The 21,207-nt window shown below is 44.4% G+C and overlaps 1 protein-coding gene across 1 annotated transcript in view; it reads left to right on the top strand.

Annotated features, from left to right (window-relative positions):
• LOC115004519 (laminin subunit alpha-5-like) overlaps nt 1–21,207 on the top strand; it is a 41,751-nt gene that overhangs the window by 8,582 nt on the left and 11,962 nt on the right. Inside the window, exon 3 of the mRNA XM_029426163.1 lies at nt 18,843–18,960. Within this exon, the coding sequence (XP_029282023.1) occupies nt 18,843–18,960 (118 nt within the window). The remainder of the gene's footprint in view (nt 1–18,842; nt 18,961–21,207) is intronic.

Genomic DNA, 21,207 nt, shown 5'->3' with positions numbered 1-21,207 from the left:
GGAGGACGAGAGGAAGGAGGGCTAGAACATGGAAACGAGGAGGACAGGAAGGGGGGTTTAAGTGGAGAAGAAAACGGAGGTGAAGAAGAGGGAGGAGGGTGAGGGCATGGAAAGAGGAGGAGATGACAGAACAGGGGATGTTTGTCTGTTTCAGCAGCCTATTATTAGAGCACAATATTTGTGTGTGTGTGTGTCTGCGTGTGCATGTTCTCCAGGTGAGGTCTTCTCTTTTCCATAATCCTCCCACCTTGAGTAAAAAAAGAAAAAGTGTTCCTGTCATCACACTTGTCAAAGTCTTTCGTCTCGCAGGGAGCTGCATTAAGCTTCTGCAGCTCCGGCGATTTGACGTGTTTTTAGTTCATTGCAGAGGATACTTAAAGGGTGAGTTCACCAAAAATGGAAACGTGCAATGTACCACAATGACGGTGCAGCTCAACATGTCATGCAACAGTTTAATTTCCACCACTTTCTACCAATGAAATAGACTCAAAGCTGTGAGCACCATCATCTGCACGGCAAGAAACCACAACATATAAGAGAGGACGTGTCTTCCTTTATTCCATTTGGCTGAACTGACTCTTCAAACAGCCTTCATCGTGGGCCAATCTCTACAACTGTGAAATAAATCAAACATGGCAACACAAAATGCTTTTTCAAGTATACATAAAGATGGACTTTCCCGGAGCCGGACGGCAGAGATTGAAATGTTTCTCACCGTCACATGCCCTTAATTTCCTGCTGTGTTGGCAGGTTTCCCTGAAGGACAAAGACAGACGCATACACAGGCACACACACTTGCATGCTGTGTTGAGGTAGCTCCATTGTTCGCCGTGCGTAAGAGGGGAGCGCGGTGCCAACGGCTCCCGATTGAATGCTTCCTGCTTTTTGATGTGAACGTCAGAGTTACCTTTTAAAGTTCCAGCCGGCTCCAAGTTAGAGGGTGGAGGTTTATATTTGGAAAACACACATCTTGAGTTCACACCAAACATGTTCAAAGCAGTTTCACTTCAGAAATGTCTTTAGTTTGATGTTAAGTGAAGCTGTCTGCAGCAGTTCCATTACCAGTTACTTCTTCAGCAGAAGACTATATGCTACTGATGACGCTACTGCAACTTTTCATCAGACATACTCTCAAACAGTTTAGACGGATACACAGTGAACTTCAGCTTCACATGTGCTAGGCTCTTCTTCTTCTTCTTCTTTTTGGATCATTAATACAGAGCATTGCAAAGTTATTTCCTCATTTTGTCGGCAAAGAAGGAATGTGGCATGTTGCCGGTCAGCTAGTCTTTGTGGTGTGTTCAAGTGCAACTTGACCGAAGGATTTCAGGTGATTCACACCGTGTTATCAGTCAGTGAGACCAGGAACAATTCCTTAGCACGTAACAGATACAGACAGATCGCCCTCCTTGGAAAACTCAGGAGACATCACAAGATAAACAAACGTCCAATCATTGGAGTATTATACAGATACTTATAATGAACCTGTCAGAATAGTCAAAAGTCCAATATCACCAATTCTTTAATGGCAGCCAAGGTCTAAAAAGAGTGTGTGTGTGTGTGTGTGTGTGTGTGTGTGTGTGTGTGTGTGTGTGTGTGTGTGTGTGTGTGTGTGTGTGTGTGTGTGTGTGTGTGTGTGTGTGTGTGTGTGTGTGTGTGTGTGTGTGTGTGTGTGACTTGCTGATAATAATCAGTGTGTCCTCTGCCAATTCTGCTTTTTATGAGTGATGAGCATGGGAACCTCACTGTTGTCTGTGGTTTGGCTCCGTACAGACACCTCCAGTGTTTTGTGTGTGTGTGTGTGTGTGTGTGTGTGTGTCATCCAGTCAAGCAGCTCTTTCAAAGTGTGTGAAGCTTTTCAAGATATCATCTCTTATTCGCCGTAATGTCTCACTCTCCATTTCTTTCCTCTCGCATCGTAATCTCTCTATTCATCTCTCTGTCCGCCCACAAAGACTCTTCTGTCGAGTGGACGTCTGACACAGTAATGATGGAAATAAAGAAAAAGAGGGGGATACAGATGGACATCAGACTTCTCTCTCCCATTCCTCTGTCACTCTTCCTCCTTCCTAATGCTTCTGTCAGTCTCTCCTTGAACCTGTGCAGATACGTCACACTGTTGGCTACCAATGAAATGGGTCCAATATGAAACCTGCTCACTGTCGCTATATTCAGTTGTTCTGAATCTTCAGGACAAAACAAAGGCTGCCTTTTCTCAGCTTTAATCACTCAAATCTGTCTTGTTTTTATCGTGGCGCAGGTTAGCAGGTATCCATTAGAAGATGGACAGAAACATAACATGCGACGCCTTCAAAAACTAATCATTTCACTCCATTTCAAACATCAATGCTGGATGTTCTCCAGTTCCAGCTGCTTTTCTTTCTTTCATACGATGGTTGGTTGATATTAGAGACGGACCAGATCATTTCTTTTTCTGTCACTGTACTTTCCGCAGTGACTCAGTCTCCCACGCGCTTCACTCACATCTTTTAATAGTGACCCTCTTTCTATTTCTTGATATAAATCCTTTTGTCCTCTTTAGCTCCTTGGCTGTAATGTTGAGGGTCAACAGTTGGAGTCATTCATCCTCTCTCCCCTCCGTCCTCCTTTTTGTTTTTTATTTCTGTCACCATCTACTCATTGGCCTTCATGTGCCTGTTTTCCCCTCTGTCCCTCTCGTTCAGGGTTAAACGTTGCCTCTGAAACTGCTGTCCTCACACACAAACGCTGACACATTTTTCAGTCATTCATTATGTGTACTGGGCAGGAAAATGAGCAAAGAGGGGGAGAAAAAGTGGTAGAGAGAGAGAGAGAGGGAGGGAGAGACAATCTGACCTTAATAGGAGTGATTCAGCTTTGAGTGAAAAGAGAGAAAGAGGCAAAAGGGATGAAGTGGATGCCACATGTAAACCAGAATAAAGGAGGGATGATGGATGGAGGACGGGAGGTGGTCCTAAATAGTTGGCGGATATTTCAGAGGTCATTTTTAGCTGCCTGCTTCTGTATGTTGTTGTAGCTGATATCAGAGCGTGTTGATGTTGGAAGGTTTGATCACTCTCACTTTTAGTTTCAGTTTACAAGTTTAGATACATGCAGCATCATAGCTTTAGCCTGTTAAAGGCACAAGCAAGATACTTTGTGACACATGATGCATCAGACGGTTTAATTTATACTTAACTTTCTATCCTCACTTCTTCCTGATGCAAAATACTTTGATTTTACTTATTCTACATAGTTATGGTCGATTAGCTGCAGCTCTGTTATCTGGCTCGGGTCGAAAGCGCCCCAACATGTCACTCATTAAGTTTAAAGTTGCCTCAAATGCAACAGTAACAGCCACAGTAATATTTAGCAACATAACACGTGCCATACCCCCAAACAGAACCTCAAGCACTAATACTTTTGTTTTAAAACCCCATTCTGCCAGCCTAAATATGGCATTTTACGAATCCAAAATGACAGTAGTCAACCTCCAATATAGCTATAAACGTATATACACGTTTAACTGAGAAGGAAGGAGCAAGTGAAGGAGGACGCCTGAGGACAGGAAGGGGAGAGGGAAGTAGAGAAGGACTCCAGCTGGGGATGACAGAAAAAGAAGCCATTCATACGCTATCTTTGATTGATGTGTGCGTGCGTGCGTGTGTGTGTGTGTGTCAGAGCTGAGGAAGTGATTGTGAGAGGACGCCTCCCACTCTCGTTGCAGCTCTTCAGCGGTTACGCTTTCGTGTGTATTTGTCATAAAGCTTTCTCCTTCGTGTGATGTCCGAGTTCTCCAACAGCGACGGTTGCACTCGGTTTGATTTACTTCATCATGTCCCGACCCACGACTCTGCAGCGTAATCATGTGGATGCTGTGTCTTTGACTCTCCCTCCGTCATGCATGATGTCGGTTCCAACCTGTTGATCTGTCACAGGTCAAAGGTCATTGTCAGGCTCTGCAGCTCTTACCTCCCCGCTGCTTTGAACTCCCTGACCGGCCCCAATTTGTAGACACACACACACACACACCCTTTCTCTCTTTAATGTACCTGCTTCCTCTCTGTCTCTCGCCCGTTGCTTGCCCTGTTCACCTTGTCAACACAGAATTGATCTTTTAAGCTTTATCACCTCGTCTCTCACTAAATCTTCTCCGTCTTCCTTATTTATCTCTTTCTCCCTCTCACCTCTGTACCCGAGCGCTCATATCTTTCCATCCACATATTCATTCTTCCCTCTCTTCTGCTGCTCATCCATCCCCTCCTGTTTTGTCTGTCAGCCTCGGCTTATCCCTCCATCTCTTCTCCTCTGTGTTATCACTGAGATGGACGGCTGGAGCTTCCTCCTGTCCTGCTACTGAAGGGCAAAGACTAAAACCACAGATAAGCTGACTGAGATGGATGGACTTGCACGTGAAAGTGAAATACAGTAATGGGAGGAGGGAGAACATTGGAACTACTCAATGAAAACACGCTAAGAAAGTCAACGTTTGTAAAGCGGTGGAAGTGTCTGACTTTGAAAAGATGTGAAACACCAGGAATGCTGGGAAATAAGGGATCTTTCGGATCATTGAAATCCCTTTCAGAGCCGTCGACTATATTTAACTGCTGAACAGGAACTTCATGATCGGCTATAGGGGAACTCCGCCATGTGGTTCTGACATGTGGGTTCTTTCTCCAGGCGAAGCGACCCAGAACATACATTCAGCTCAGTCGCATTGTCTTCCAGTGTTTGCTCGCCCTTACAACCTCCTTTTGATGCAGCGATGGCCCTGAGCCCTCCCAATGACTTAGCATTCAGAATACTTCTCAATGGGCCCTTTATCACACCATTGTGTCAGTGAGAGTGTTTGGCCCATTCAGAAAGACTGCAGAGAGCAAACATGGAGCAAACAGTTGGTTGTGAAAACCAGTGCAGCGTCTTGGATCCTTCACAGGGAGGAAGCGAGTCAATGGGAAATTAATTAAAGAAGTAGATTAGATTAGTTAATGAGCCACTTGAGGTGCCTGCAAACAAACATAATGTCTATAATCCTTTATTTACTCTATAAATCCAGTTCCTCATTCTGCAATTCAATAAAACCCTAAAGGAGTTTCCTCTCTTTTTAAGGACACTAGTGATTTTTCCATTCAGGCGAAAAGTTGACATCAGAAATTCAGTGTTTTCCAGCTTTTCCAAGGTCTGTATGAGCTGTTGACACATTCTCAGCGCGCAAAACCATATGAGACCAACGACCTTCAACAAACTCTCCTTTAACCCACTTTTACGCTGGTTGAGGTTTGTAGTGACGATGGACAAGTTTGGATTGTTGTTGTGAAGCGTTGTGTTTTGCCTAGCTTAGCATCAAAGACTGGAAACAGCTAGCCTCCATGAGAAGAGGGGGAAACCTCATTGCAGCAACTAAAGAATTGTGATTCTTGCATGTTTTATCTTGTTAGCTACTGTCGCAGGCTAGGACAGGACGTCTGAGATGCTACGTAGAGTCACCGGGACCAGCTGTTGTCTACAAATGTACTCAAGCTAATTTGATTAAACCATTAAATATACATATAAATAAACAATGTGTAAATACGACAGCTTTGGAACTGTTGATGGAGCTATGCTAGTAGTTTCCCCCTGCTTTGAGTCTTTGTGCTAAGCTAGGCTAAACACAACGTTTATTATCGTCGTCTAACAGATAAGAGTTTCCCGCCAAGATTACAGACTGTTCAAATATTAGCGATGTAGATACAGACATCAATCCTAAAAAGTGTGTCATTATATATTTTAGATGTCCAGCTGCAGTGTGTGAGGAGTGTGTGCAGCTTCCTCCTTAGACAAAACCCAGACAGAAAAACACTTTCTGTGCCAGGCTCGTCCTCCCTGAAGGACACCAGCGACTTTGAGCGTTTTTCTTCCTGCTCTGCCAAACTAAGACTAAGAATAGCTTGATGCTAATGTCGGCCCGCTATCAAACAATGAGCTCATTTAGTCTGATAGAAAACTTGGGAGTCAGACGAGCAGAAACTCTTGATACGGGGTTCACTGTGAAACCGCCAATGACTTATTTTTGACACTTAAGACTCGTCTGATTGGGATTTGACCACTTGAAGAGAAACAGAACTTCGTTTAGCTCGGCTTGATGAAACATATACTGTATATTTTCTTTGTGCGTGTGAAGCATTGATCCAAACTATAGCTGCAGTATTGTCCAGCGCTCCACCTTTTCCCTGGTATTTGTTGCTGCAGGGAGCCACTTGGTAAAACTTCATCCTGTCGGTCGGTCCAACTCTCGCGTTCAGACTGAAATAACTGTTTGATGGCTTTCCATAAAGATTCCTGCAAACATTCATAATCCCCAGAGGATGACTCCTACAGACTGATCCTCTGACTGATCCTCTGGCATTTGTGGGTTTCAGTCAGACGAGGTCCAAGGTCCGCTGGCAAGCTTTTTCCAGAGCTTTCATAATGAGAAGAAAGGGAGTTAAAGATTATTCAGTCAAATATCTGTTTCCAAGGTCAGAAGTAAACTTTCACACAGTGTTCTCAGGATTTTCCAGTTGAGATGGCAAAACGGCAAAAGAAAAACCTACTTTTCAGTACAATTCTAGACTTTAATGACTTTTAGTCATTTAAACCTGCTTAGTGTGGATCAACGGCCAAAAGAGGAATACATTCACATTGAGATCGTCTGAATAAATGAAGCTTAACTAGTGTTTGTTTTGTCTCAATACCTCATTTGATTTCTCTCTAGCAATGTGTAAAAGTTCTCTCTCCCATTGTCTTTTTAAAAGTTAGCTGGAATGCAGTTTGTAATGAAAACTATCTGCAGTCCAAGCATTTATCTATTCCCTTTATTTCATTCATCAACGTTGTCTGTGAACAGAAGAAGAGAGGCAGGCACACACACGAGACAATGTGAAGAAATGGGGCATAACGGCAACAGAATGTGAGGAGGAGTGAAGTGAAGCGGGGACAAAGAGAGAGGTTTGCCCTTGTTAATGTGACAGTAAATATTGGTTTTAACCAGGTCAACTCCGGCAGATTGTTTGCGTTTCTTTGCTGGTGAATGGTATGAAGGGGCGGGTGGAGGAAAGGCACGGGATACAAAGGAAGTATAGGTCAATGAGTCAAAGTTAATCTTACTTTACATTTGTAATGATGAACACAAGCGGAAATTCACTGGTGTTCATGTTAAACATGATGGAAACACAGAAGCAGAAGAATTGTTTTGGTTTACAGGGGTTTTATTTAAACAGGCCAACCAGGGCTTACTGTGTTTTTATTTTAAGTTTTTATCAGATTGCTCAGTGACATTTTCCAAAGTAGCATATTTATTATTATTAATGTAAAAAAAATGGTTAATTGCATATGTGAACTTTATTTATACAGCCAAAAAATGATGATGCGTAGTTTGATCATAGTGTCCATAGTAGCTCCACAAAGAGGAGCGGAGAGGGGGGGGGGGGGGATGAGAAGAAGGGGAGGACGGCAAACAGAAGGGAGTGTTTTTCCATAGTTAAGTCATAAATGGAATGGGAGTGGAACGGAGGTGTGTGTGTTGTGGGGGTCGATCTGTTTGACACACACACTCACGGAGTCATTGGAGTGTGGTGTGGGTGTGTGTGTGTGTGTGTGTGTGTGTGTGTGTGTGTGTGTGTGTGTGTGTGTGTGGCCCCTGAGAGAATGGAGTTCATGTGAAACCTGTGTAAAATACACTGTAAAAAAAGTACAGTTTTTTATTTCATTTATGACATCAGATTATTTTCCAGTGAAACCTTCTGAAGGATGCAGCCTGACGAGCATGATCTAAATCTCCTGTTGCTCCTCTTGATACGATGCATATTTGAGTCCCTGAAGTCTAAAATGTTCGGCTATAATTGTCTAAACTTGGGTGTGTGCATGATGTCATCCCTGTGTGTGTGCGTGTGTGTGTTTACATGAATGTGTGCCTCTGTGTGTGTCCAGCTCAGCTAGCAGCTAACGGTTTTAATGAAGCTTAGTCAGAGTTCAGAGACTGTGACTGACCGCTCCACAGGACAAAGTCCACATTTAAAACCTCATCACACTGAGAAACTGACGACCCGAAAGAGAGGGGAGTGTGTGTGTGTGTGTGTGTTTGTGTGTGCGTGTGGATGGGATAGAGGCGCAGCAGTTCTGAGTGTGTGTCTTGTAATTCCTGAGCTCTACACTTGTTCCTTGTCACATATGTTTCTGAACACATTACTGGGCCACAGTCAGCTGTTGGCAGGGATTTGTACTTGCGACCCTGTGAACACCCGCTCATCACCCCGCCATCAAAGCAGAGCGACGCAGCAAGACATTTGTACTAACTGACGGAGAGAGAGGTGTTTATTAGCTACTGAGGGAAACGAGCTGAGAGCCGCGACAACTGTGACTGGTTCCAGCAGAGCCAACAGCTGGGGAGCCTCAGCACTCCCAGTCACCATTAACATTCAGCCTTACACTGTAGCACATACTGGGAATATTTGACATGGTGGAGGACATGTTTGTGTGCCGGCCTGTCTTCTTGATGGATGCCGTACGCAGCAAAGAAAAGTCTCGCTAATATCTATATAGCCGATGAGCTCTGTCGTCAGCTACAGAGTTGTAAAGTGTTATTGGTACAACGTGGGACAGGTGTAATAGACCTTGTCCACAGCAGGAAAAGCACAGGCGTAATTAGTATTAACGACGGCTGCATACCATTTAGTTTTGACAGTTTCAGAGCCCTTGCACGGTGCACGCTGGCTCATTGGCGCTGGAACCCGTGTATGGAACAGAGCCATGTTTAATGTGATAAATTACACCTGCGGCTCTGCTGCTACGACAGCCTTTGTGTTGGCCTCGACTCCCCACCAGCTCCAGAGCCTGACCTTTGACCTCTCTGCAGATGGGGAGAGGTCAAATGTGTCTCTCAGCTTGAGTACTAAACTAATTAATTGCAACCCTGTCTCCGAGACATTATGTCTATACGACTCATTCTTACAGGCAAATATGTTTTTGAAAGAAATGTATTGCTGGATTTGTTTTTATTAACGTAGTTAAGAAATGTTGAAGGCACAACGAGTAGGATTTGATCGTCCCTGGGGAGCGCTGGTGCTCACCAGTGGGTTAAAGCCAACCTCTCATTTTGAAACGAGCTTTGTCTTGTTGGCATTTCACCTTCTATGTATTCTGATCATTTCATAGAAACAGTTTAAGTTGATGTGACAGACACAAGTAAACTGGTTTACCCCCCCCCCCCCCCCCCGGTTGAACACTGTACTTTATATAAGACATATCATTTGCATCTTGTCTGAATCTGCAATCCATCAGTGTTTTACCTTGACAAGTTTCGACACACTCCCCTTCTCTCCTCCTCCATCTCTCTCGTCATCAGGACAACCTGCACTCCCCCTTCTCTCTCTCCCTTATCACTCCTCCTCCTCCCATTCTTCACTAATTATCGAATTTGCCCGAGCTGTCTGTTATAATAAGGGATGGAGGGACCACACGAAAGGAGGAGTGGATCAGGAACGTGGAGAAAGTCAAGGTCAAAGGAAAGGAAACCTCCCTTCCTAGGCCGGTTTTATCACTTCCCTCTTTCAGTGTGGACTCATTTGGAACATTTCAGCATCGTCCCCCCGGTGAATGTCAGCCTGTCAGGCTGCAACATGTCAGCTGACATTTCTTTGTGAGGGAGTCGGGGAACCTCTGAACTTTGTTATCTTATCACTTTGGCAGATTTTCCAAAATAAATAATAATTGGCACTGAAATTGGGATCAAATGTCTCTTTATGATTCTTTATTGCTTTTGATTATTCACCTGACAGACATGATTTATGAGCTATCGTTAGGAGATGTGAGCGAATGATGCGTCTAACGAGTTACAGCTGATGAGCTCAGAATGATGCATTCAATAGTTTAGAAGCGCTGGAGTCTTATGGAGACGGACTTGTGATTAGGAAGGTGCAGCTGTGGTGTTGAGGAGAGAGAGAGACGGTGATGCTGAGAGCTGATGAGGGTAATTCGTCCTGGAATGTGTTTCTCACCTCCTTTTGGACCCACAATCCTCCAGTCCTGAACCAGCTGCATGTCAGTGAAGTACATCTCTACATCTCAGGATGTATACCGCTTCTTTTCTCAGCTTCTCCCTCTAGCTCTCACCTTTCATGCCTAATTCTAACTTCAACTGAAACTAAGTCTGAACCCTCAAACAGCAGGTTTACTGACAAAGTAATGTTTAGGCATATAAGGAATTTGTCTCTGAGGCAAAACAAAATATCCTCACTCTCAAGGTCTAAAACACACAAAGATAGAAGTACAAGACGCACACACAGTCCCACACTGTGCAGGAGTTTCCACATCCTGGGGGGATGTTGAACTGTCAGACAGAGTTGTGGAACAAGGCATCAATCTGCAGAAGAACCCGGAGGATAAACTGTTCCTCCAGGGCCTTCTTCTATCTGTTTCACCTCCCTCTCTTCCTCTTTCATTCTGCGACTTATTCCCTCTTCACTACTCTGAACTTTGAGTCAAGATGAGGGGATTCCCAGGTGCCAGAACTGCAATGAATGAACACTGCAGATGCTCTACGAAATGCATAAAACTGCACTTATCAATGACAACTTAAAAACAGTAGCAGCTAGAGGTGTCATCCTTCTTCCTCACTTTTACCCTCCTCTCCTCTTCATCCCTCCCCGGCTCTCTGTTTTCCTTTCCTTCCCTTCCACCCTCCCTTCCTCCCTTCTTCCTCGTCTGCTCTGAGAAGAAACCGCTGTCACTATTTCCACGACGGGAGTCCATCTCTCTTATCTCCGCTCGTCCTTCTCCTCCTGCCTCCTTCCTGTCTGCTTTTCTTTTCTCAATAGTCTTCATTGTATTCCCCTCTCGGCTCTCACCCTCATCCTCCTCTCTCGCGCTGCGTTAGTCAGAAATTCCCAGGACCTTCTAGGGAAACGCTTCGATGAGATCTGAAACTCTGTCCTCTGTGGAACAGCAATGCTATGCTAGTGTTACTTTGCAATATAAGGATAGAACCGTTTCTCAATTCATTGTAATATCTTGTAATTATGACTTAGCATGGAGATCATTTGATAGTTTTCTCATTTTTACGAGATCAATGAGCTCTATTATGACATTTGGAACATGTCTCTCTTTGAAGAACACACTTCGGAGGTATTTAACTTAAAATCAAACTGCTGGGTTTGAGTTGAAATGCACATCGTGCTTCCAAATACAAATTCCATCTTGATCGCTCATGCCATTCAATTTCTTTCCAGCGGGAAGTCAGTGTTTCCGAATTTGCGACATCCCTGGAACGCAGCACATCACCAAGTCCTAACCCAGCTTTTCTCTTCTTGCCCTGACATGTCAGAGATGGTATACATGGGTATGTGCATTGTGCACACCCGGGTGAAAATGGAAAAATAAAGACCGAGTGTCTGTAATCTTAACATTTCTGAAGTGGTTGAGAAACTCTGAGATCACTGGCTGAGCGTGTTTGGGCCGGTGAATGAATGTATAGGTGTTAGAGGTGTTAAAGGTGTTAAAGGTGCACATCTTTAGCCTCTGGGCAGCAACATGCCACCTGGAGGACTGTGTTGTTGGAATATGGAGGTGGTTATTGGGAACACGCAGGCTGTTATTAGATACAGTTCTGTTAAAGTGTTGGTCGGGGGTTTCTCCACCTTTCATTAACAGGCGTGTAGATGATGTGTCGTTTCAGGCGAAACCTTTTTCTATCTGGGAAAGAAGACGCCTGCTCAAATCAGTGACTGCTAATAAGTTGATCTTGTTTTGAAGTAAGGAATTTGAGTTCATGCCACCTTCTTTCTCTCACAATTTAGATCACAGCAGCAGATAATAAAGGGACTTACAGGAGGCTTTACAGGTCAATGAGCTCGGGGCTGAATTTGACATTTACAGCTTTAAATGTGGGATATCCCCACCCTTAGCCTGGGGCTAACTATACCGCACAGAGCAGGCTCATCGCTGTCTTTCAGCGGTTACATTTGTGCATTTATGTAAGTCCTGGGTGAAGATGATGCATACAGTGTTAGACAGCTGTGCCAGACTGCAACATTTCTGCTTTGACGGAGCGTTGAAGAAGCGAAATTGGGCAGTGAGGTGTCCTGACAAAGTGTTTATCAGCCCACAATGAAGAAAGGTTTCTGTTTCGATGCCACAGATGGTTTGTGCATTAGACGTCTATGATTGTAAGCTCAAATCTTAATTGGTGATTTAGAAAAACAAGCAACAACCAACAGCTGATGGGCCTTGCAAAATACAAAGTAGTGCATTTCGTGCCACTTTTCAAAAGTGTGCACTGTTACATTATTATCCACCCATTTCTACGTCTTACAGCATCGTTGAGAACTTTGAAATGACACTTCCCTACGAGCTCCTTCCCGCCAAGTCTCACTTGTGTTGGAGGATAAATCACTGCACAGTGGAAAGGTCAAAGCCTCTGCTTTGATAGACGCAGTATCACTTTCAGCCCGGATAATTCAGCGAGACACGCTTTAAGAAGCGTCTTGTTTTAAACGGCGAAACCTGAAACTGTCAGAAAATGTTCTCACTGAAATCCGAGAGGAGCTCTGAGAGTCTTCCCCCAGGAATCTCTGTCAGGAACTCTGTCGTGGGATTCTGAAGGAAGAGTACATGGACATTTCTGAACCCCTGGAGAGAGAGGGAGAGAGAGGGAGAGACAGAGAGGGAGAGGGAGAGGGAGAGAGAGAGGGAGAGAGAGAGGGAGAGGGAGAGGGAGAGAGAGAGAGAGAGAGAGAGGGAGAGAGAGAGAGAGAGAGGGAGAGAGAGAGAGAGAGAGAGAGAGAGAGAGAGGAGAGAGAGAGTGTACACACCTTCGAGCTACTAATAGAAATGAATTCCCTCCCATGTGAAGTTCTAAAGGTAACGCTCAGGGTCGGAGGACTTGTTAGTTTCTGCCTTTTCTAATTGCACATTTGAAACTGTTGACGTTGGACAGGCTTTGTGCAGCAGGTTGGAGCTTCACCTGAGGAAGGAAACTTCATTCATGACGATCAAACCAACGAGAGATTTGGTATACAATCCCGATGCTGCTTTTGTCTCTGAATGAAGTTCATACACAAACGCATGAAGTGGATTCTCTTTGTCGGGGGGGCTTCTGCAACAAAGATGGCTGAACACCGATGGATCCGTTCTGTTCACATCCATTAGGACCATCACGACAATACTGTATACTGATGATGCTGTTCTGAACATAAGACGGAGAACTGACAGCGTGTTTGAAAGAGAGAAAGACGGAGGGAGGGAGGGAGGTAGAGAGAGAGAGAGAGGGAGAGGGAGGGGGAGGGGGGGAGGTAGAGAGAGAGAGAGAGGGAGAGGGAGGGGGGGAGGTATGGGAAAAAACAGTGAAATGGAGGAATGGATGAATACATGTTCGGGGAGGAATAGGAAAAGAAAGAGAGGTACAAGAGAGACACTGAGATTGACTTGGAATGTGAGGAATGACCTTCCCTCTCTGGGAGTTGAGCAAGCCTGACACACACACACACACACACGCACACGCACACGCACACGCACACGCACACGCACACACACACACACACACCGAAAGAAGTGAATCTACTTTCACTTCTTTCTACTGGGATCGTGTGTGTGTGTGTGTGTGTGTGTGTGTGTGTGTGAGCAGCTGCTCCTCAGTCTGGCACCACTGGATCTGTCTGCAGAGACGAGGTGGGACAGATTGACTGACAGATAACAAGAAGAGTCAGTGGAAACGGAATGAAAGGGAGGATTAATGTTTTACATTTTACTTCTTTATCTTTGCAATTCCCACACCCCGAGGACACACCTTCAAGTTTCTTGTCTCGTCCAACCAGCTGTACTAAAAAAGCAGCAATTTCTTACGTTTAAGAAGCTGGAAACGGGGAATGTTTGGCATCTTCACGTGAAAAATGACGTAAACGATTAGACGACCTTTGCCTGATGCTCAGTTCAGGTTGATCGTCTCATAAAGATGAACGTGAGCCGCGGGATATGTGCAGGTCGTCATGCTTTATAACTAAGAATCACAGTGCGGGGATGCAGACACACTTATGACTACGGAATAGTCCTTTTAGATCTCTTCCACATACTGACAGATGCAGCTGCAGCTCCTTCACAGCTCTGCCAGGTTTTCCTTAGTCCTGTCTCTTATCAACCTCACACACACACACACACACACACACACTCTCAGTCTCTCTCTTGACGCCCACAAGACGCCGGAATAATCTGCCCATCCGCCTGGCTTACTGCAAAGAAATACCTCACACGCGTCTCCCCACACACACACACACACACACACACACACACACACACACACACACACGCCAGAACATCTGCTGGTGCTGTGTGATGTCAGAACATGCAGTCGGTGTCACTGTAGCAGCGTGTGAGCTGTGATTAAAGAGCCTTTCCTCCGGGGACAAAGTGTGGATTGAGCACATTCAGAACTAATTCAGTGTCAAATGAGGAGTAATTCTTTCAGATTGGACGTTTGTGCTTCATTTGGATCTTTGCAGCCGCACAACAGAGAAATCCACAGAAATTGAGACATTTTCTTTGTGATGTCACAAAAGTTCCTTTTGGAAACCAATAAAAAGAAAAGAATTGAAACATATATGTACACAGCAACATCGTGCAGCTTGATGCAGCCGCAGCGTTGTTTCCCTCAAAGGTTGTGACATGATGAGCAAAGCTTTGTCACACTGGATGTGTCCCCTCTCGTCGCTCTCTCTCCGCATGGTTTGTACATGTTGAAGCGTCTCCCTCCTCCATCACTCCCTCCTTCATCACTCCCTCCGTCCCTCTGTGTGTCTCCCTTCTTATCTCCATGGTTACCTGACACACTGGGAATGTGGTGCCACCGAGGAATGTGTACAATTATTAAACGAGCCAGGGGCCAGACACACACACACACACACACACACACACACACACACACACACACACCTGCATTCCTCAGACATATTGTAAAGGTATATGTAGGCATTCAAACAGTAACTTTAGGGAGTTAATATTCCTGATTTACATTTGAACGCTTCTTAACTACAGAAACACAAAGTCACTTTGAGAAGGGAAGACGTGTCGGAACACACGAGCTATTTAACGTTGACGATGCACACACACACTGATTTGAGAAAGTAATCCGCATTAAATGATTGTTGTTTCAGATATAGTAGGACTAAGGCAGACGTCATGTGTCTGGTGTGTGGATATGAAGGCAGCCACACGTACGTAACACAGGACGGTGGAGCCGGGGTCGCTCCAGTCCTCTGATCGTCTCAAGTATTGTTTTTAAGGACACTTGTGATCTCTGTCCCTGCAAGCTTACGTGATGAAGTGATGCTTGTGTCTTTTGTTGGCTTACTAAGTGCACTTTTAGTACCGTGCCCGCCTGTTTATAAGAGACAAAGTGGTTTCTGAGACGTCTCGTTGTGAAGATGGGGCTGTGAGTCATGACTCTGATGAAAAGCGTTAAAAGCTTCTTTTAGATTTTTATTATTTCTTTCATTGCGATCCAAAAATAACTTTGTTTCCGTAAATGTTTTTTCCCCCTCTTCTCTACAGTTTTCTTCTCTCCCCCTAGTTTCACCTGTTGCTGACTCCAGGTTGCCACGGTAACAGCAGTCTGATTGATGGGATTGACAGGCAATTTGGGGAGGCCGCCACTAATCCATACATCCTGTGAAGGGGTGTGTGTGTGTGTGTGTGTGTGTGTGTGTGTGTGTTGCAGAAAAAGGGGGTCAGCAAAACCTTTTGTTGTGTGTGTGTGTGTGTGTGTGTGTGTGTGTGTGTGTGTGTGTGTGTGTGTGTGTTTTGACCAGGCAACAGACTGACTCCCACTGATTCCTGCAGACTGATTTGCATTTTATTCTGGTTGTATTGGTTCTGAGTCACCATGCTGCTCTCATTAGTGTGAGTAGCGGTGCGCTGCTGTTTCTGCATGAAAAATAACTTCATCGATTGTCAAAACAGTTGACCGTTGTTATTTGTCTGTTGATGGACTTGTCCATAAATCGACTTATCGTTGCAGGACGAATTCATATGATTATTAATTTGCCATAACATCATCAAAACATTTGTTTCCCAATTTATTGACGTAGCAAAAGGAGCACATTATACCTGATGAACAGCTTCAGATGGGCCGATGTTTGTTTATGCACGTGGTGTGAACAGGTGGAAACAAATCATTAGATGGAGGGAAACGTTTGGTGACAATCCTGCAAGTGTACATTTTGGTAAAGTGGATTATTGCAATCAAAGGCTGTATGAAGCCAATAACAAAGATGGAGGTGGATTCTCATTAAGCTCTGTACAGATAAGATTTCCCTCCATGTGGCTCTCTGTGTAAAACACGTTCAGTCGTGTGTTCAGTTTTAACGTCTCAAAGGATCTGCTCTGAACCTCAGGTGCTCCCCGAGCTGGTCAAACTTTAACCCTGCAATCAGAGGAATGCTTCTGGATTTTTCTTCTCAATGTCTTTGGCCCTGAGGGACCTGTAGAGGCCTCGCCTTCTGTTTCCTGCCCTCCAGATCTCCTTTAGACTCGCACATATATGTCCTTATATACTCAGAGTTGTTTGTGTTTGAAGTCGAAACTTTAAATGGACAATCTTCTATAACCAAGTGCATATAAAAGTCTCTCACGACTGCTTTATCTTGTGAGTTGTGAGTTCTGGATAGAAGCAAATGTAAGGAGTGGAAGAAGTTTATATTTGTTCCATCTCCTCTGTTTTCTTGTTTGTAAATCATTCATCAGCCTGAAACACACACTATTGGCATTCCACAGTAATGAAGTTGTGTGTGTGTGTGTGTGTGTGTGTGTGTGTGTGTGTGTGTTGTCATCATCTTTTGCAGAGCTGCCTGTCACAAGGAGGAAGTGTGGAGAGTTAAGGTCTGACTCTAATGATTGTGTGTGTGTGTGTGTGTGTGTGTGTGTGTGTGTGTGTGTGTGTGTGTGTGTGTGTGTGTGTGTTGTGATGCAATGGTGAAACAAAGACCAGCTAAATGTTGAACTTGTTCTAACGTGAACAAAAAGACAAAAAGTGGACTTCAACTCATTTTTGCCAAAATGTTGGTCGTTGAGTCGACTCTGATGTGGCGTCTCACAGCTGTGGCGTCTCACAGCTGTGGCGTCTCACAGCTGTGGCGTCTCACAGCTGTGGCGTCTCACAGCTGTGGCGTCACGACTTTATGTGTAAACGACTTTCAAGGCTGAAAACAACTCATTAAGAGAAAAATAAACTCCAGTGGAGGTTTTCTTCACAAAAATGTACCACTGGAATCTTGTCTGCACAAAAGTTTAAAAAGCTGCCTCAAGGTTAAGACGTGTGTGTGTGTGTGTGTGTGTGTGTGTGTGTGTGTGTGTGTGTGTGTGTGTGTGTGTGTGTGTGTGTGTGTGTGTGTGTGTGTGTGTGTGTGTGTGTGTGTGTGTGTGTGTGTGTGTGTGTGTGTGTGTGTCAGAGAATCCCTCCCTAGAAAGCTCATTTTCAACAAAATCCCTGGTGATGTAAAAGCTTCACAATTGCCTGAAACTTGTCTCGTCTCACTGCTTCCTCGCTTTGGGTCAAATGTCACGCTGTCATGTCGAACAAGTCGTGTAACGTGTCACACCCTGACGTACTGCTCTCTGACAGGAAATGAAGGGATAGAGAGACGGTGAACAACATGTAACTAAAGTCTCTGGCACGGACTCGCAGGAGGTTGCAATCCATGGGGTTTGATCTGAATCTTACAAATGTGAGGAAAGCGGTTGTGAGCACATGACGCCTCCGTGTCGCTGGATGAACTGATCAGACTTTGGTGGTCAGAGGTCAAGGTCACCGTGACCTCACCTCCGTCCCATTCTCGGGAACACGATATCTCACGATCGTCTGGTGGGGAATTTACTCACATCTTGCACAAATGTCCACTTGGACTCGAGGATGAACTGATAAGATTGTCTTCTGTATTTAGACTACACTTTGAGGGGGTCAAAGGTCAAGGTCACTGCGATATTATGACACTTTCACACACATGTCTAATAGAATAAAATGTTGTGAACTTCAGGACATTGTTAACTGCAACCTTTTGAATGTTGACATCGTATGCTGAATCAATGGAGAGACGGCTCTAAACAATTACAATCAATCAAAAAGGAGCTCTCACTCTCCATCACACACGCGATAGTGAGTTGTTCTGATATTGTTATGTGCGTCATTGTGTTATTTCAGTGTCTTCTGTTTCAACTGGGGAGCGATTTCAAGGTCTGACAGACAAAACAGTGCAGCTGAACTCCTCTGTACCCGTGAGAGCAGTTTGTCATCGCCGTCTGACCAGCGTCGGGGCCTTTCAGGAAATGAATGAGAGATGACAAGTGAAAGAGAAGAGGCAGCCGGAGAGCCGGGCTGAAACCGGAGAGTGTGATGGAGGAGCATCTGGTGCTCATTACTGACAGGAATCAGCTTTTTGATGATCACTGGTAACGTGTAACGCGACAGATCAGACGCGCTGCAGTTGGGTTTGACGTCGCTCAACTGTTCAGGGCGCCGCGGCGGCCGGCTGCTTTTCCTTTTCACCACAATTGATTTTGATTTAGCTCGTGTTGTTTTCTCTTTTACATTCCTTTCATTTCCTTTCCCGTCTTTTCTCTCCCTGTCTTTTTTCCCATTCACTTCCTTTTGTTTCATTTCTTATTGTTTTCTTACTTTCCTTTCATATCCTTATTTACTTTCCTTTCTTTGCTACCATTTGATTTATTTTCTCCATGTGAGGATTTACTTTTCTTCTTGTTTTATAGTAACATGTATCATTTATTGCGTCTTGTGTTTCAGAAATAACTCAAAAGTTACTATGTTTAAAAAAGTAAATAATGTGACTTCTTCTCTGTCTCTGCAGCTTTTCCATGTGGCCTACGTGCTGATTAAGTTCGCTAACTCTCCACGTCCGGACCTTTGGGTTCTGGAGAGATCCGTCGACTTTGGGCAGAACTACCAACCCTGGCAGTACTTCGCCTGTGAGTACAAACACACACACACATTCACCTGTACAAAGCGTACACACACGTGTGACTCCAGAAGTTTGGTCATTAGGAGCAAACCCAGTCAAATTCCATCACTTCATGCTTTCCTAACCTCCCCCGGGGTTCGGCTTAATTCTCTCTCTAATCTCAGAGTTAAACAGCAGCTGCGAGGGCAGGCGGCTGATTGGTTGGTTGGTTAGATTGGATAGGGGGGGGTCATTACATCATAAAGCTGCAAGCTGATTGGCTGTGGCAGCTGTCAGTCCGGGTGGGCTGCAGGGGAATTCCAGGCATGTCTGCCAACAGGTCGCAACTTGATGTGCACCTGAGTAGAAGAGATAGGTGTGTGTGTGTGTGTGTGTGTGTGTGTGTGTGTGTGCGTGTGTGTGTGTGTGTGTGTGTGTGTGTGTGTGTGTGTGTGTGTGTGTGTGTGTGTGTGTGTGTGTGTGTGCGTGCACGCGTGTGTGTGCGTGCGCGTGTGTGTGTCAGAGATGGCAGAAACATTAAATCTTGAAAGTTGACACCTTTTGAACCTGAAATTCTTTAAGATGAAGTCGGTAAACTTTACTTTAAGGATGAGCACCACAGCTTGTTCTCAGGTTGCCGGTGAATACATTACTGCGTGCATACAGAGCTCACATGAACTCACTCGCTGTTTCTATTCGCTATCCAAACCACATCAAGGAGCCTGCAAAGTGTCGTACATCATGAAATTCCCTCTTCTCGAAGGTTCTATGCAAAACTCTGCAGCCCAGAAGCAGTCGTGTTCCTGTCGCCAGCTTTACTCTGCGCTGTTAGGAGATCTTCCCAAACGGGACGCGTCTGGTTCCCACACTTATGACAAGTGATGAGCCGTTGACAGACACTGGCCATTGACAGCTGACCTGAATTCTGCTAATTGGAGCTAATTTGCAGCCCAAGTATGCACCCCCCAACATCCCAGCACATTTAGTCGCCCTGTGTGGTCGTGTGTGACATCATCTCCCGCCTGCTCAGAACATTTTCCTTTTTAACTTTTTAAAATTCAGCTTAATAAGAAAAGTACCTTTTTGATTTGACTTGTTTGAATAAAGTAGATGCACTTTATAGAATCACACGATGAGCGTAGAGTAGGGCGAAAGCATTACTGCGCTGTACCAAACAGAGACGGTTGTGTCGGTACAACAGGATCTGTGGGCAGCAACACAATAGGGCTGCAAATAACAATAGTTTTTACATTTATTATAACTTTCTAGATTAATCGTTTTGTCTATAAAATGTCAGAAAATAGTAAAGTCCAAAGATATTCATCTTAATGTGATATAAAACAGAGAGAAGAAGGAAATCTCCTCATTTAAGAGGCTGAAAGCATTTTCTGACCTTTTTTGCTTGAAAAAGTGCTCGAAATAGTTAATCGATGTATGTAGATAGTTTAATTAGTCTAAATATAAAATAACTGAAGTTAATCTACAGTCTCGTCAGAGGGACATGTGTGCTACAGTTAATTAGTGTTTAAACCTCAAAGCTGTAAATCTCAGAGTTATTTGACAGTTTTAGTTTGAACTGCTGCAGCTGTTATCTGTACACACACACACACACACACACACACACACACACACACACACACACACACACACTAATAAGGGTGGATGAAGCATCTTGACATTATAAAATCCCGCTTCCCTCCTCTTCTTCTTCTTCTTCTTCTTCTTCGTCTTGTTTTCTTGGTCCTTCGCTCTTCTTCTGTGTCAAGGACACGTCGGAGATAAAGTGAAACTATTCCAGGAATGTGCGCTGTGTTTTCATGAAGCAACTATGTGACTGAAGTCTCAAACTGTTACACACACACACACACACTTTTACAGTTTGATTCTTCCTAACAGGCAGAGGATAGTTCATAGCGTTTATGTGATTAAATAAGATGAACTTTTAATGACTTGTTGTAGATAGATAGAACTTTAGGGACAGCAACAGCAACAGTTGCAATGCACAGCAGGTTCACAGTATAAGATTTACAAATGGTGCAAAATGTTCGATACAAATGTCTCTGGATTTATATTGAAGCAGATCAGACTCAGGTTTCCGGGAGGTTTAAAGAAGGTTTTACAGGGTCAGTGGAGGCTGAAGATTGTGCACTCCAGCTTGTGATGAGGTGTATTTAAAGAGGTCTGTTAGGTAGAATATCGACCTCCACCAGGCCGAGACCCTCCTCTAATTATCACTCTGAGACGCATCATTAAAAAGCCACAAGATGGTTCACAC

The sequence above is a fragment of the Cottoperca gobio genome, unplaced genomic scaffold, assembly GCF_900634415.1.
Source record: "Cottoperca gobio unplaced genomic scaffold, fCotGob3.1 fCotGob3_124arrow_ctg1, whole genome shotgun sequence".
NCBI lineage: Eukaryota > Metazoa > Chordata > Actinopteri > Perciformes > Bovichtidae > Cottoperca > Cottoperca gobio.
Note: the sequence above shows the minus strand (reverse complement) of the source record. Positions and strands in the feature narration are given on the sequence as shown.